The sequence below is a fragment of the Salvelinus namaycush genome, chromosome 2 (assembly GCF_016432855.1).
Source record: "Salvelinus namaycush isolate Seneca chromosome 2, SaNama_1.0, whole genome shotgun sequence".
Classification (NCBI taxonomy): Eukaryota; Metazoa; Chordata; class Actinopteri; order Salmoniformes; family Salmonidae; genus Salvelinus; species Salvelinus namaycush.
The window spans coordinates 11,778,868-11,795,737 of NC_052308.1; the positions used below are offsets into that span (position 1 = coordinate 11,778,868).

General features: G+C 43.1%; 3 protein-coding genes across 4 annotated transcripts; 1 reads left to right on the forward strand and 2 right to left on the reverse strand.

Moving 5' to 3' along the window:
• Positions 1 to 289: 289 nt before the first annotated feature.
• Positions 290 to 10,051, reverse strand: nprl2 (NPR2 like, GATOR1 complex subunit). 2 transcript variants are annotated; one of them, XM_039007796.1, is made up of 11 exons: positions 9,536 to 10,051; positions 5,518 to 5,609; positions 5,040 to 5,208; positions 3,257 to 3,365; positions 3,035 to 3,171; positions 2,170 to 2,267; positions 1,927 to 1,963; positions 1,728 to 1,821; positions 1,521 to 1,638; positions 1,179 to 1,321; positions 290 to 1,022 (listed from the first exon to the last, which is right to left on the reverse strand). In XM_039007796.1, the coding sequence occupies exons 1-11, from the start codon at positions 9,608 to 9,610 to the stop codon at positions 955 to 957; spliced, it is 1,140 nt and encodes a 379-aa protein (XP_038863724.1). In that variant the 5' UTR covers positions 9,611 to 10,051; the 3' UTR covers positions 290 to 954. The 2 variants fall into 2 exon arrangements, with proteins under 2 accessions (XP_038863724.1, XP_038863731.1); XM_039007803.1 differs by lacking the exons at positions 1,927 to 1,963; positions 2,170 to 2,267.
• A 332-nt stretch (positions 10,052 to 10,383) lies between these two features.
• On the forward strand, positions 10,384 to 14,148 carry hemk1 (HemK methyltransferase family member 1). The gene is made up of 11 exons (XM_039007816.1): positions 10,384 to 10,620; positions 10,794 to 10,967; positions 11,098 to 11,189; positions 11,331 to 11,424; positions 11,652 to 11,789; positions 11,897 to 11,961; positions 12,059 to 12,108; positions 12,229 to 12,334; positions 12,428 to 12,523; positions 12,928 to 13,038; positions 13,154 to 14,148. The coding sequence occupies exons 1-11, from the start codon at positions 10,540 to 10,542 to the stop codon at positions 13,209 to 13,211; spliced, it is 1,065 nt and encodes a 354-aa protein (XP_038863744.1). The 5' UTR covers positions 10,384 to 10,539; the 3' UTR covers positions 13,212 to 14,148.
• On the reverse strand, positions 13,803 to 16,728 carry LOC120059050 (cytokine-inducible SH2-containing protein-like). Its single transcript, XM_039007830.1, has 3 exons — positions 16,236 to 16,728; positions 14,934 to 15,094; positions 13,803 to 14,745 (listed from the first exon to the last, which is right to left on the reverse strand). Exons 1-3 carry the CDS (start codon positions 16,253 to 16,255, stop codon positions 14,249 to 14,251), a joined length of 678 nt encoding a protein of 225 aa, XP_038863758.1. The 5' UTR covers positions 16,256 to 16,728; the 3' UTR covers positions 13,803 to 14,248.
• Between the last annotated feature and the right edge of the window lie 142 nt (positions 16,729 to 16,870).

The window sequence follows — 16,870 nt, forward strand, 5'->3', positions numbered from 1 at the left end:
GGGGTGTGAATACTTCTGTAAATGAGACAGTATTTCTGCATTTAATTTTCAATAAGTTAGCTAACATTTCCAAAAACATTATGGGGTTGAGCATCATAATGTGAGTGAAAACATGTTTTTGGAAATGTTAGCAAATTTATTGAAAAAACTGTGTAGATGGGTGAGAAACAAAATCAATTCAATCCATTTTGAATTCAGGCTGTAATACAAGGTGGAATAAGTCAAGGGGTATAAATACTTTCTGAAGGCACTGTAGGTGAAGTGAGTGAGATAAACAGTTAGACAATGGGTCATTCAAATCAACAAAGCATCTTTATTATTGCAAGGAGTTGGTATTAATATCATTTTTTGGTACATTAATAAGCACATTTTACATTTGAGTCATTTAGCAGACACTCTTATCCAGAGCGACTTACAGGAGCAATTAGGGTTAAGTGCCTTGCTCAAGGGAACATCAACAGATTTTTAACCTAGTCGGCACAAGAGTTTGAACTACCGAATGTTCTCTGAACTGGCACAACGCTCTAAACCGCTAGGCTACCTGCCACATTCCTAATTTTTGTGTTCTTTTTAAATTATTCCATTCATTGTTCTGAATGAAACTATTCCACAATGATTGATTCAAAGTCTGGATGGAAAAACCTGAGGATGATAACAGGTGACATACTAGTAGTATAAAAATTCCTACATGTCTCAGCCTTTGAATGCACAGATCATTTCCAGAACATTTCGGATGAAGTCCACAGACAACAACAATGATAGAAAAGTCAGTTTAAGGCATCTTTGGCCGAGGTTGATCCACATTGTGTCTCCTGGACAGCAGGCAGTTGTGTGGGTCAGATGAGAGACGAGCAGGAGGCCTCTGTTTCAGTACAATCGGACCTCGTGTCTGTCTTTGTTAGAGAGATGGCTTTCTCTATCAAAGTGAGTGTGGTTGCTGATTAAGCCAGGGTATCACTTCCAGCACACAATTATGTTGGGGTCATTCTCCAAGCGCTCGTCCAGCTCTTTGTAGCTCATTCCTGCAAATACAGGGAAAGGCACTGCCATGAGAGATTACAGAGTATAGAATGATTTCTCAAAATACTTATCCAGCCCTCTGTAATTATTAATCTTCCTAAACACATTTGTCATCACTATAAAACCAGTAATGTGTCATCATAAACGCCTTAACCTACCCGTCTTGCAGCAGATTTCGTCGTAACTATGGCAACCAGTGTAAAGGCGTGGTGGGCGGCTCCTCTCGTCTCGTGTCACCTTAACAGGATACTTCTGCAGACGGCGAATGAGAGCCTTCATCAGTCCATACTGGATCAGCCTCCTGTTGAGCATCACATGATATCAACAACACTATTCTCTACACTTCTCCGAGTAGATGAAGATTAGCTATCTAGCTAAATCTGGTGCAATGGCATGTTGTACATGGTCCCTGACAAATAAACAAATAAATAGATATGGACATTGAGGTCTATGTCAACCACATAAACATCATGAGTCAACATGGATGATTGGTAACTCACCTCTCATCTACCCTCTGCAGCTGCTGTGAGTAGCGGGAGCAAAGATCGCGAACTGTGGTGCCTGGAGTCAGACCGCAGTACAGCTGGAACACATCCCTTAAACAGGCTCTCTTCTGTCCTGAAGCACACAGACAGCAGAACTTATCATACACTGACTGTAACAAATTCTAACTCGTTCTGACTACAACTTTCCAAACTGGCTGTTACCTTTCTTGGTGACATAGTTGAGACACTCCTCCTGAATGGACCTGTCATCTATCAGGCTCTGGACTGTAGGGGTTGTGCAGTACACATTGGAGTACTGGAGAGACAACATACAGTGTGTAAGCAGGACTGTACACACACACAGCACATTTCAGATGAAGACATTATGTAAAGAAGGTATTGTTACTGAGGGTTTCATTACCTGAAATATTGAAACCAAGGTTACAACACCATAATACCTGTGAAAAAGAATGTTCTCTTAGAATCTATTCCATGGTTTCATAGGGAAATGTTGCATGTTTCTGTTGCATCATAAAGAATGTTCTCTTAGTATCTATTCCATGGTTTCAAAGGGAAATGTTTCATCATAAAGGAAGTTCTCTTAGAATCTATTCCAATGGGTTTATTATCTGTTGCATCATATTACCAGTTTTAAAGCACTCACAGTAAATTCTGTACGGCGATCCGGACTAGATTAAGTTCAACATCCGCTTCTGCAGATATCTTCTGGATATGCCTGAACCCATCAATGTAGGCCAGGATCTACAACAGAATTCAACACATTTCTAACATAATTTTCATCAGGGCTTTAATCTGAGACAGGTGCATGATGACATTGCACAGTACTCTAGGTCTTCCTTTCCTGTGGCGGTCCTCATGAGAGCCAGTTTCATCCTAGAGCTTGATGGTTTTTGGGACTGCACTTAAAGAAACTTGACTGACATTCATGTCTTACAGTAATGATGGACTGTAGTATCTCTTTGCTTATGTGAGCTGTTCTTGCCATAATATGGACCCCTTTTATCTGTATACCACCCCTACCTTGTCACAACACAACTGATTGGCTCAAATGCATTAAAAAGGAAAGAAATTCCACAAATTAACTTTTTAACAAGGCACACCTGTTAATTAAAATGCAATCCAGGTGACTACCTCATGAAGCTGGTTGAGAGAATGCCAAGAGTGTGCAAAGCTGTCATCAAGGCAAAGGGTGGCTACTTTGAAGAATCTCAAATATAAAATCAATTTTGATTTGTTTAACACTTTTTTGGTTACTACATGATTCCATATGTGTTATTTCATAGTGCTGATGTCTTCACTATTATTCTACAATGTAGAAAATAGTACAAATGAAGAAAAACCCTTGAATGAGTAGGTGTGTCCAAACTTTTGACTGGTACTGTATAGACAAATCATTGTTTCTCTGAAACCCTTGATGGGATGTCAGCCACACTGTAGGTACGCTTCCGGTATGGATGAGGCGTTGGTCTATCTGTGTGAGCCACTGTCGGGGTGGCGGAAAGACCTACCTGTTGAGTAGTGAGATCCCACTGGGATTTGATGAAGTGGTCTTTGCACTGAGTGAAGACAGGCACGTCGTATTCCTGCACGATCAGAGGGTCCCTGCGCTGCTCAATCAACTTCAGGTTGATTGTATTGGACTCATCTAAATAAGAGGGAGGGAACGAATGGTGTGTGAGAGAAAGATAAAAGACTGTCTGACACATTGCTGAGTACAAATGCACACATACCGATGGGTAAGGTACAGGCTCCGGTAGCATTTAGCTCCTCTAACAACGTGGACATAATAGGTAGCAGTTTCTGTTTGCTCTCCTCTTTCGATATGAACCCACTCTCCAGCTGCAAAATAAAGAGAAATATTAACACTTTGACCTACAGTGGGGAGAACAAGTATTTGAGACACTGCCGATTTTGCAGGTTTTCCTACTTACAAAGCATGTAGAGGTCTGTATTTTTTTTAATCATAGGTACACTTCAACTGTGAGAGACGGAATCTAAAACAAAAATCCAGAAAATCACATTGTATGATTTTTAAGTAATTAATTTGCATTTTATTGCATGACATAAGTATTTGATCACCTACCAACCAGTAAGAATTCCGGCTCTCACAGACCTGTTCGTTTTTCTTTAAGAAGCCCTCCTGTTCTCCACTCATTACCTGTATTAACTGCACCTGTTTGAACTCGTTACCTGTATAAAAGACACCTGTCCACACACTCAATCAAACAGACTCCAACCTCTCCACAATGGCCAAGACCAGAGAGCTGTGTAAGGACATCAGGGATAAAATTGTAGACCTGCACAAGGCTGGGATGGGCTACAGGACAATAGGCAAGCAGCTTGGTGAGAAGGCAACAACTGTTGGCGCAATTATTAGAAAATGGAAGAAGTTCAAGATGACGGTCAATCACCCTCGGTCTGGGGCTCCATGCAAGATCTCACCTCGTGGGGCATCAATGATCATGAGGAAGGTGAGGGATCAGCCCAGAACTACAGGGCAGGACCTGGTCAATGACCTGAAGAGAGCTGGGACCACAGTCTCAAAGAAAACCATTAGTAACACACTACGCCGTCATGGATTAAAATCCTGCAGCGCACGCAAGGTCCCCCTGCTCAAGCCAGCGCATGTCCAGGCCCGTCTGAAGTTTGCCAATGACCATCTGGATGATCCAGAGGAGGAATGGGAGAAGGTCATGTGGTCTGATGAGACAAAAATAGAGCTTTTTGGTCTAAACTCCACTCACTGTGTTTGGAGGAAGAAGAAGGATGAGTACAACCCCAAGAACACCATCCCAACCGTGAAGCATGGAGGTGGAAACATCATTCTTTGGGGATGCTTTTCTGAAAAGGGGACAGGACGACTGCACCGTATTGAGGGGAGGATGGATGGGGCCATGTATCGAGAGATCTTGGCTGGGTCTTCCAGCATGACAACGACATGAAACACACAGCCAGGGCAACTAAGGAGTGGCTCCGTAAGAAGCATCTCAAGGTCCTGGAGTGGCCTAGCCAGTCTCCAGACCTGAACCCAATAGAAAATCTTTGGAGGGAGCTGAAAGTCCGTATTGCCCAGCGACAGCCCCGAAACCTGAAGGATCTGGAGAAGGTCTGTATGGAGGAGTGGGCCAAAATCCCTGCTGCAGTGTGTGCAAACCTGGTCAAGAACTAGAGGAAATGTATGATCTCTGTAATTGCAAACAAAGGTTTCTGTACCAAATATTAAGTTCTGCTTTTCTGATGTATCAAATACTTATGTCATGCAATAAAATGCAAATTACTTAAAAATCATACAATGTGATTTTCTGGATTTTTGTTTTAGATTCCGTCTCTCACAGTTGAAGTGTACCTATGATTAAAAAAAAATACAGACCTCTACATGCTTTGTAAGTAGGAAAACCTGCAAAATCGGCAGTGTATCAAATACTTGTTCTCCCCACTGTATATATCCCATAAGACATTCAGATCTTGTGATGTTTTGAAAAAGAGCACTAGCCTCCAGGGAGATCCTTTTACCTCCAGCGTTGTGAGGTACCCTGACAGCTTCTTGACAATCGGCTCAAGGGCACAGGTCTTGGTCCTTGCATCGCATACAAGGCCCAGGTTAAAGAGCAGAGCATTACGGCTGTACTTCTTGTGCTCGATGCACACCGGACAACCAATTAACTTCTTCCCCATGGCCGTTCTACATCAATCAAAGACAAGTCTAAATTATGGCAAGACCCGCTCAAATAAGCGAAGAGAAACGACAGTCCATCATTACTTTAAGACATGAAGGTCAGTCTATTCGGAAAATGTGCAGTTACAAAAACCATCAAGCGCCATGATGAAACTGGCTCTTGTGAGGACCGCCACAGGAAAGGAAGAAATTGCAGCCCAAATAAATTCTTCACATAGTTCAAGTAACAGACACAAGAGGAGAGAAAAATAAGACCTGTTGTTAAATTGGACCATGAATAAGAATATCCTAATGTAAATTCCCAAGTGTACGTACACAGTTATGAGTTTGTTCTGCAGTTCTGGTTTGGTAATGATGTACACCTGTACTGTGTCAAAGAGCTCCCGGGATATGTACTCCTCTGGAACCTGGAAAGGATAGAACACAATACAAAGATGGGAAAAGATAGAACACAGCCCCAACAGATCCACAGATGACACAATCTTTATTGCCCTCTCCCACCTGGACAAAAGGAACACCTACAGTATGTGAGAATGCTGTTCATTGACTACAGCTCAGCATTCAACACCATTATGCCCTCGAAGCTTATCACTAAGCTAAGGACTCTGGGACTGAACACCTCCCTCTGAAACTGGATCCTGGACTTCCTGACAGCCCGCCCCCAGGTGGTGAGGATAGGCAATAACACAGCCATGCTGACCCTCAACACGGGGGCCCCTCAGAGGTGCGTGCTTAGTCCCCTCCTGTACTCCGTGTTCACCCACGACTGCGTGGCCACGGACAACTACAACATCATCACTAAGTTTGCCGACAACATCACTAAGTTTGCCGACAACACGACGGTGGTAGTCCTGATTACCGACAACAATGAGACAGCTTATAGGGAGGAAGTCAGAGACCTGGCAGTGTGGTTCCAGGAGAACAACCTCTCCCTTAATGTCAGCAAGACAAAGGAGCTGATCGTGGACTACAGGAAACGGACGGGACGAGCACGCTCCCATCCACATCGACAGGGCTGTAGTGGAGCGGGTCGAGAGCTTCAAGTTCCTCGGTGTCCACATCACTAAGGATCTATCATGGTCCAAATACACCAACACAGTCGTGAAAAGAGCACAACAATGCCACTTCCCCCTCAGGAGACTGAAATTATTTGGCATGGGCCCTCAGATCCTCAAAACGTTCTACAGCTGCACCATCGAGAGCATCTTGACTGACTGCATCACCAGTATGGCAACTGCTTGGCATCCGACCGCAAGGCACTACAGAGTAGTGCGTACGGCCCAGTACATTACTGGGGCTGAGCTTCGTACCATCCAGGACCTCTATACCAGATAATGTCAGAGGAAGGCCCAAAAAAGTGTCAAAGCCTCCAGCCTCCCAAGCCACAGACTGTTCTTGCTGCTACAGCACAGCAAGCAGTACCAATCCACCAAGTCTGGAACCAACTGGACCCTGAACAGCTTCTACCCCCAAGCCATAAGACTTCTAAACAGCTAATCAAAGGGCTACCCGTGTAACAGTATAACTTTAGTCCGTCCCCTCGCCGCTCCACAAAAGCCGCGGCCCTTGCAGAGCAAGGTGAACCACTACTTCAAGGTCTCAAAGCGAGTGACGTCACCGATTGAAACGCTATTAGCGCGCACCACCGCTAACTAGCTAGCCATTTCACATCGGTTACACTCACCCCCCTTTCGACCTCCTTCTTTTCCGCAGCAACCAGTGATCCGGGTCAACAGCATCAATGTAACAGTTTAACTTTAGTCCGTCCCCTCGCCCCGACCCGGGCGCGAACCAGGGACCCTCTGCACACATCAACAACAGTCACCCACGAAGCATCGTTACCCATCGCTCCACAAAAGCCGCGGCCCTTGCAGAGCAAGGGGAACCACTACTTCAAGGTCTCAAAGCAATGTCACCGATTGAAACGCTATTAGCGCGCACCACCGCTAACTAGCTAGCCATTTCACATCGGTTACACCCGGACTACTTGCATTTACCTTTTTTGGCACTAACTCTTTAGCAGTGACTCTATGCACACACTGGACTCTACCCACACACACTTACTGATACCCCCAACACACACACTCAAACTGATGCAACGCACACACTCTCATACTCACCACATAAGCTGCTGATAGTCACTTTACCCCTACCTATACAGTGCATTCGGAAAGTATTCAGACCCCTTGACTTTTTCCACATTTGTTACGTTATAGCCTTATTCTAAAATGGATTCAATAAAAAAAACTCATCAATCTACACACAATACCCCATAACGACAAAGCGAAAACAGGTTTTTCTAAACGTTTTCAAATGTATTGAAAATAAAAAATTATTTACATAAGTATTGAGACCCTTTGGTATGAGACTCGAAATTGAGCTCAGGTGCATCCTGTTTCCATTGATCCTTAAGACGATTATACAACGTGACTGGAGTCCACCTGTGGTAAATATCGGAGTAAAACCCAAGCCATGAGATCGAAGGAATTGTACATAGCGCTACGACCATGAGATCGAAGGAATTGTACATAGCGCTACGACCATGAGGTCGAAGGAATTGTACATAGCACTACGACCATGAGATCGAAGGAATTGTACATAGCACTACGACCATGAGGTCGAAGGAATTGTACATAGCACTACGACCATGAGGTCGAAGGAATTGTACATAGCGCTACGACCATGAGGTCGAAGGAATTGTACATAGCACTACGACCATGAGGTCGAAGGAATTGTACATAGCACTACGACCATGAGGTCGAAGGAATTGTACATAGCACTACGACCATGAGGTCGAAGGAATTGTACATAGCGCTACGACCATGAGATCGAAGGAATTGTACATAGCACTACGACCATGAGGTCGAAGGAATTGTACATAGCACTACGACCATGAGATCGAAGGAATTGTACATAGCACTACGACCATGAGGTCGAAGGAATTGTACATAGCACTACGACCATGAGGTCGAAGGAATTGTACATAGCACTACGACCATGAGGTCGAAGGAATTGTACATAGCGCTACGACCATGAGGTCGAAGGAATTGTACATAGCGCTACGAGACAGGGTCATGTTGAGGTACAGATCTGGGGAAGGGTACCAAAACATTTCTGCAGAATTGAAGGTTCCCAAGAACACAGTGGCCTCCATCATTCTTAAATGGAAGAAGTTTGGAACCACCAAGACTCTTCCTAGAGCTGGCCGCCTGGCAAACTGAGAAATCGGGGTAGAATATATATTTTTTAATCCCTGTCCCCGCAAGAGGCCTTTTGCTTTTGGTAGGCCGTCATTGTAAATAAGAATTTGTTCTTAACTGACTTGCCTAGATAGATTAGAGCAGTAAAAATAAATGTTGTGTCACACCCGTGGTATACGGTCTGATATACCCACAGCTGTCAGCTAATCAGCATTCAGAGCTGGAACCACCCAGTTAATAATCCATTTTAGAATAAGGCTGTAACATAACAAAATGTGTTAAAAGTCAAGTGTTCTGAATACTTTACGAATGTATTGTATGTACAGTACAGTACATAGGTACCTCAATTACTTTGTGCCTCTGCACATTGACTTAGTACTTATACTCCCTGTATACCCATGTTATTTTCTAAACCCTATTTATAGCCAGTTGTGGAAAAAGTACCCAATTGTAATACTTGAGTAAAAGTAAAGATACCTTAATAGAAAATTACTCAAGTAAAAATGAAAGTTACCCGGTAAAATACTACTTGAGTAAAAGTCTAAAAGAATTTGGTTTTAAATATACTTAAGTATTAAAAGTACAAGCATAAATAATTACTCATTCCTTATATTAAGCAAACCAGAGGGCACCGTTGTAGTTTTTTACTTATTTATCGATAGCCAGGGGACCCTCCAAGACTCAGACATAATTTACAAACCAAGCATTTGTGTTTAGTGAGTCTTGCTAAGCATTCAAAATGTAACGAGTACTTTTGGGTGTCAGGTAAAATGTATGGAGTAAAAAGAACACTATTTTGTCAAGGAACGTAGCAAAGTAAAAGTTGTCAAAAATATAAATAGTAAAGTACAGATACCACAAAGAAAACTACTTAAGTAGTACATTAAAGTATTTTTACACCACTGTGTAACCATGTTATATTTACTCGTTATTCACTGCGTCACTATTTCTATTTTTGATCTTATCTTTAACTCTGAATTGTTGGAAAAGGACCCGTAAGTAAGCAGTTCACTGTAAGTCTACCCGCCAGGTTGTCTACGAAGCATGTGACAAATAAATTGCGATTTGATTAAAAAGTTAGCTTGACACTCGTTGCAAAAACTGTCAAAACATATACTCTACTGTACACCTACCTGGTAAGTAATCTTTGGTCCCAGTGTGGGGTGAAACTCACTAAAAAATATACACTCTATTCGACTCATCCCCATGAAGACGTTGTAAAGAGGACTTTAAACTTCAGGTATTATAATAAAGAAAGAAAGCAACTCCAACTGCGTCAATCTCTTACTCAGTTCTCAGACAATGTGAATGCTCAATTGAAGATAAGTATTTTTGAAGACCTACAGTAGCTGTGTATCTAACACTCTCTTGTTACTGTAGCTAGCTAGTAGCTATGATGACTCCTAATTCCTGACAGAGCAGGGAAGGGTTGTTGTTGACAGTCTACCCTAGCTAGCTAGTCCAGCTATCTCTAGCTAACTTAACTCTCTGGCTAATGTGTAAACATACAACTGGATCCTCTTGTATTTCCTTGCAATTGACGACCAATTTGTTTAAATGTCATGCAAAAAATATACCACAGCGTAAATACAATCGAACAAGTGGTATGCTAGCTGGCTATATGGTTAACAACAACCTTGCGCTATCGATGAAACATGGTGGAGTTCCCGAACATAATAATTACCCGTACTGCGCATTACTGATGGGTACGTTCCAGGACACGCCAAACAAGTTGATGGATGTCAGATTTGGGAAATTAAATCTTTATAGTAAATGTTAAATAAATGTGGATCCAGTATGAACTAATTTGATGCATGTACTGCAATTTGCTTCTTAAAAATATAACTGAATTTAACTTCATCCTAATTGTATGGATCGACATAATACAGTTAACTTTTATTCTGGAAAGATTTATGAATTAATCTGATGCACTATTATTCTGAAAAAATGAATGATGCCCGGAAGTGAATACACCTAATGAATGATTGAAATGGTTGGTTCTTTTGTATTTAATAGTTAGTACAGTCAACTTACTTAGACCACATTCAGCTGGTTTTACACAATATTCATTAATATAGTCAAACGCTTATTAGCTACATTCACATGTTGGTCTTGTGTCAAGAGAAAGTGGAATACCATGTGGATACGATTACGAAGACCATTGAACGAGGTTTATAACGGCTTTAAACCACTTAAAGACGGATTTATTGGACACAAGGTAAATAAAGATGACCTTTCCTATAAAGTGTTGCACGTGGATTGCCAGGAAAGTGCGTTGTTTACAGTATTACCATAACTGGAATTAATTATTGAATGAAGCCTCGTAATATCCTCGTAATATATCCTCATAATATTCTCTCTATTGCTGTCTCGCTCCCTCCCTTCCTCCAGTGGCTGTGCACGTCTCCGTGTGTGGCTGAATGCGTCCCAGCCTTACCTACAGCTAGCAGGCTCACGGTGGAGCAAGCTGTCAAGTTATGGACAGGCCATTTCCAGCAAAGAGGTGTCTCAGAGCCACATCTCTCCAGCCAGTACATCATTGCACATTTGCTTGGTGCTAAAACAGTGAGTTTCTGAACCCAAAATATGATCCTTGCAAATCATTTGGATGTTCACCTTTCCACTTTTTATCCTTCTCAGTCTATCGGTTTCCCACTGAAGGAATCATCTAACCCTCAACCTCTTCCCCTCGCAGTTAGAGGGCATTGGACAGGACAGGCTGGCTGAATTCCTGACACAAGAACAGACAGAGCAGACATGGGAGCTCTGTATCAGACGTCTCACCAGGTACATACAAGCTTAGTCTTAACGTGCTACAGTCAGTGACGGTGCACTTGACCTATTCTTCTGTCTCTGTGAAAGGCTAAGAATTTCATTGGAAAGTGTAGCCTACGTTGTGTGAACATGTGAAATGTGCTGTGTGTTCAGAATGCCACTGCAGTATGTGATTGAAGAGTGGGACTTCAGAGATCTGACACTGAAGATGAGACCTCCCGTGTTCATCCCCCGGCCTGAAACTGAGGTGCGGGAGAGTACACACACACGTACACTTTTTTATTTAACCTTTATTTAACTAGGCAAGACACTTGTACACATACTATAAAACAAGTTATTTGAAACACAAGGGACCATAATCTCTTGTGATAAGAGTGCATTTACATATTTCATTCTGTGACTGTCGTCAGAATGTCCATTGCAGTGACATGACCTTCTGTCAAGCTATGGTTGCACATCTGTCTGTCTGTGCAGGAGCTGGTTGGCCTAGTGCTTACAGATCTCCAGATGAAGCAGGGGACTGGATTAAGTGAGGAGACCAGCTTCAAGTGCCTGGAAGTGGGTTGTGGCTCTGGTGCTATCTCCCTCAGTTTACTTAAAAGCCTCCCACAGGTGTGCTCTCCCGCTCTTTTACTTTCTCCCTTTCTTTCATATCATGTTCCTTGATCTCTGAGCCCCTTCACTCAAACAACACTGATATGTTAGTTTCTCTCTCTCAGCTCAGAGCGATTGCTTTAGATAAAAACCAGGATGCTGTGGATCTGACAAGAGAGAACTCACACAGGTAATCATGAAAACACAGGATATCAATTTTACTTTGATTAGCGACATTAATTCATGTTTTGTGAATATGTGCAAACCTGATTGTATGTATGTTACAGTTTGGGGTTCCAGGACCGACTTGAGGTTCACCATATGGATGTGATGAGAGGTAAGGTCAATAGGAATGATGGGGGAGGGATATTATAAAATCGGTAAAGGAAGATAAACCATACAGATGTTACATTCATATTTGCCAATTTCAAGGGTGTGATTTTATGTTATGTTCTAGATGCAGACATAATTGTGAGCATGTGCAGTCCAGTCTCCACTTTGGTCAGCAACCCTCCGTACCTGTTCTCAGAGGATATGACATCACTTGAACCTGAAATCCTCAGGTGAGACGAGCAGTCGCATGCACACACAAACGCACGCACACTTCGAGTTCAAATGGAGGTATATGAACTAGTGTTCTGTGCTGACATCCTCAGGTTTGAGGACCATGCTGCTCTGGATGGGGGGAAAGATGGCATGCAGGTGATAAGACACATTCTGACTCTGGCTCCAAAGCTCTTATCAAACCATGGGTAAGGCACTGGGTGTATTTTCTGCATCTAGAACACAACATAAAATCACACCCTTGAAATTGGTCAATATGAATGTATCATTGCTATCTGTATAATATCCCTTCCCCCATTGTTCCTAGTGACCTTACCTCTCATCATATCCATATGGTGAAACTCAAGTCAGTTCTGGAGCTCCAAACTGTATTGGAAGTGTTTATGCAGGCCACAGTGTTTGTTTTTAAGGGAATAGTCACAGTAGGCCAGTATTATTTTAGATGTACCGTTTTGTGGCGCACACTAAGAAGCTTTCTGTCTAGTCACTCTGTTGGATCTATTGTAAAGCAGGTCTCACCACTTCAATCCCTGTTTTTCAATGGTTTGAGAAGTTTCACTTCACTGTGTTTTCATTTCTTCCTGTCTTGCAGTCGTGTATACTTGGAAGTAGACCCACGTCATCCACATCTCATCCAGCAGTGGGTAGAGGAAAGTGTTGAAGAGTTACACTACTTGCACACGCATCGTGACATCACTGACAGGTCAGGAGTAAATCAGACTGCTATATCTTTGTTAAATAACTCCATTTACAAAATCTTCGATCAAGAAATGTATTAATATTGAACGCCCGATTCATATTCTCTCTATCCCTTATAGGCCTCGTTTCTGCATCCTTCAAAAAAAGGAGTGCAACACAGATCAGGACCAACGTTGAGAGATTGAGATATGGATCCTGTTTCACTGGCTTCAGACCAGCCTCAACACCCACCATCCATCTGCCACGTACTGTACACACTACTGATCTCAAATCATGTAGAAATTCACAAACACGCACAAATACATATCGTAGATGGGCTACATTTATACCTGAGGACGTTGTAGGTGCTAATGTGTGTTTGTGTGGCAATAAAGGAGGGTGATAGTGACAGAGCGAGTAGTAGGCTGAAGGTAATTACTGAGAGGCTTTTCTTAGAACCCTCCCTCTCAGAATTTCACCCTCCCAGAAGGCATTCAGTAGTTCTACGAATCCAGGGATTCGCCCTCCCCGCTGACTAGGCTGCTGACTCAGATTCACTCTTACACAAAAGCACATTGAATCCAGCCTATACTGCCTCGTCGATTCTGCTGTGTACACACTTATACCTGAGGGGGGTTTAATCTCTGTTATAAAGACAGCTTCAGATAACTGAGATTGGGGACACTGCCCACGCAACCCTTTTTTTTTTGTGTGGATGTAGGCTATAAAGCTCTGTGGCATTTCACCCACCAAAAGACAATGGGACATTGAAGACAGGAGCAGTATAACTCATGTTGAATATTGTTTTAATAAAAAAAGGGATATGTACAGTGTCGGGCGGGTAAAAAAGTAACAATGTTGACTAAACAAAAAATTAAACAATTTACATCTGACTGAAAAGCAATTCACTGCTCAGAAACAGAAAGAACCTGTACCCCTCATAGCACGAGGAGACACTACAGTTAGCACCATGTTGTGTTTTCCAGTGAATCACCTCTGTGAATTGGGGGGGGGGGGGTACACAGGACCCCACTTCCCTCTGAGAAATCCAAAACCAGGCACCATTTTCTGGAAGGTTCTTTCCCAAACATGGTCTCATGACCAACCGTATGTCTGATGTGGCTCCATTAGTTGCCAGTGCAGTGATGTTGTTTCCAGCTGCCAGGGACATCTTACTGACAGTGCTCCTCAAGGTTTAGTTGAACTGTTTCGTTTAATTCAGCACCAGAGGACCCTCATACATGGAAGGGGTAGTCCTGCAGGTAGCGCACTAGTGGGCGTGGCAGTGGCAGCTGGTCCGGACAGCCTGTGCTGCGGTTGATGGTGAGGCGTGTGAGGTGCTGGAGGGAGGGGAAGGCCTGGGGCTTGTGCAGGGCCCGCTTAAGCTTCAGCAATACTGTGCTCTCCTGAACTGTCCTCTGGGCGGGCTGTGCGCCATGAGTCTCCTCCACCTTGCCCTTCTGCACCTTCCTCGTTGGTCCTACATAGTACTGCACCATGCTAGGCACGTCAGGAAAGGACAAAAGGCTGGGTCGGGCTGGCGAGCTGGAGTCTAGCAGAAACCGGGCTCCACTGTACTGGATGCGTATGCTGGTGGGGCCACGGGCAGTCCTAACAGACAGGGTCAGCATGTACAGGGGATGGCTGCTGTCTCGAATCAGAAAGGCCCCCTCTGACGCTGCCTGGAGAGCTGCATGGGCCTGACCTGCTGTGATGGCTCCCCAGTACCAGCCTGCAGAGAGAGAGGTCAAAGTTTATTCACTTATTCAATGGTTTAGATTTTAGTAATCCTGTAGTAAACAGTCGACTGGATGAATTGAAACGCAAGTAGCTCCTGTTACCAAAAACATTACAACCATGACAGGGTTTCAGGGAGCCTGTTGGATGGAGTTTACAGTTTGAATATTCGATTTGCATTACCTGAGGTATCAAGGTAGAAGAAGTTTTTGCCGATGGTGCGCAGGTCATTCGTGGGGTCCCACTGTGGAGGAGTGCTGTGAAGGCAGTGAGGTGAGGAGATGCTCCCTGTCCGCATGCCCACGGGGCCCTCTGTGGGGCTGCCAGACAGCAGTGGTCTGGGGCTGTAAACAAGAGACTACAACAATGAGCACAGGACAAGTGTAGGAGACGGTAGGGAACAACCAGGTGAATCTTTCATTACATTACCCACTATCCTGTTAAAGGATAAGTCCTAATATTGTCATAGGCTAATTAATCAGGGGGTGGACTGGAACCAGAAATCTGCCCTGGCATTGCTAACACACCGTGCAATTTTTTCCCTCGAGGCCCCCTCACGGACCACTTTTTTCCCTCCAGGCCCCCACACCGGACCATTTTTTTCCCCTCCAGGCCCCCACACCGGACCATTTTTTTTACCGAGGCCCCCATTATTAGTCATGTAATTGTCATTTTGCACACAAAAAAAAACAAGTTAGACAGGCCCAATGGGCTGGTCTATTTGGCATTTGTCTGAAAAGCAAGATGGCCAGTCCACCCTTGGCCTTAATGTTTTGTTGGGGGGGGGGGGGGGGGGGGGGGGGGGGGATGTTTTGCTGGAACAAAGCTCATCATTTGGGATTGGTGGCTTTACAAGACCTCAAATATCAACATTAAATCTCGGATGGCTCCCTTCCTTGTAACATTGGCCAGACAAAGAGCCCTGACATCAAGCAGTGTCACTGACTGTGTGAATTGATTCAGATGCTCAGAAACGGGTTAGACTTGTCACAATTGGAAGTATTATAATATATGAATTCACAACAGGGTTGGGGTCGATTCCAATTTAATTTGAAATACCAATAAAATTCTCGAAATCACGCTTGAAGAGGAGAATCTGTTGAATTCGATTCGAATTTAAACAATCTTCATGTTATGGATTTTGAATTGGATTAGAATTTAAACTGTTTGAATTGGAATGAGCCTAGTATCAAATGTATTGCAGGATTTGTTTTAATTTCAACTTGTATATTTCTATTTACAGTATAGCTAGGCTATCTGCTCAGCAGAATTTGTGCAATTGTTAGTGATAATATTTAATTGGGAATTGAGTTCTTGGAATTTAAATATTGGAATTGACAGTAATTGAATTATTTCTGATTTCTAAGAATGACCTGGAATTTTTAGGGAGATAAACACGACTTTTGTCTTTGCCATTTGATTTAGAATATCAACATCAAAGCATGAAATGTTACATCAAACAGGGACAAAAGAATGTGAACTTACCCTTGAACACAAAGAATCATGATGGTGAGTCTTCAATATTCCACAATAGTCTAATTCCACAGCGGTTTTCACGAAAATATAGCTGGTCGATACAAAGGAATGTTCTTATTTTATTCTAATTAATGTCTCACGCAAATGTTAAGTGAATAGAGACGCATCCGAAAATGAATAAACTAATTCAAAAGCACTAAAATAAATATGAAATGTAGAAAAATAGGATACAGAGCAGCAGATGAGTGTTGTCTCTAAAATGGGTTCTTAGCATGTGAGGGAGGGTGTGTGGGTTCGGCTTTTAAAATGAACCAATTCCAAGAATTCTACTCTGATTCTATTCTGAGAACTGTTCAGTACACCGGAGCTTCTGACGTCATGCGCACCGCCACCGAGCCTGTTCGTTTTATTATTTGAAATCTGTTACTGTGAATGCCAGTGTAAAAAAAAAAAAAATGTGCTCGTTCCTGGTGAGTCTAAATTCATCATAGTAATTCAGTCTTTCGGTCTTGCTGCGCTCGCTGCCAGGATCGGACTTTACCACTACCTTCCCCCTAGTCACTTTCCAAGAATCGGTGCGATAATCTCCGCCCACTAGACCTGCAGCCAGCCCTCTACACATTCGGGGAATTGAGTCACTAGAA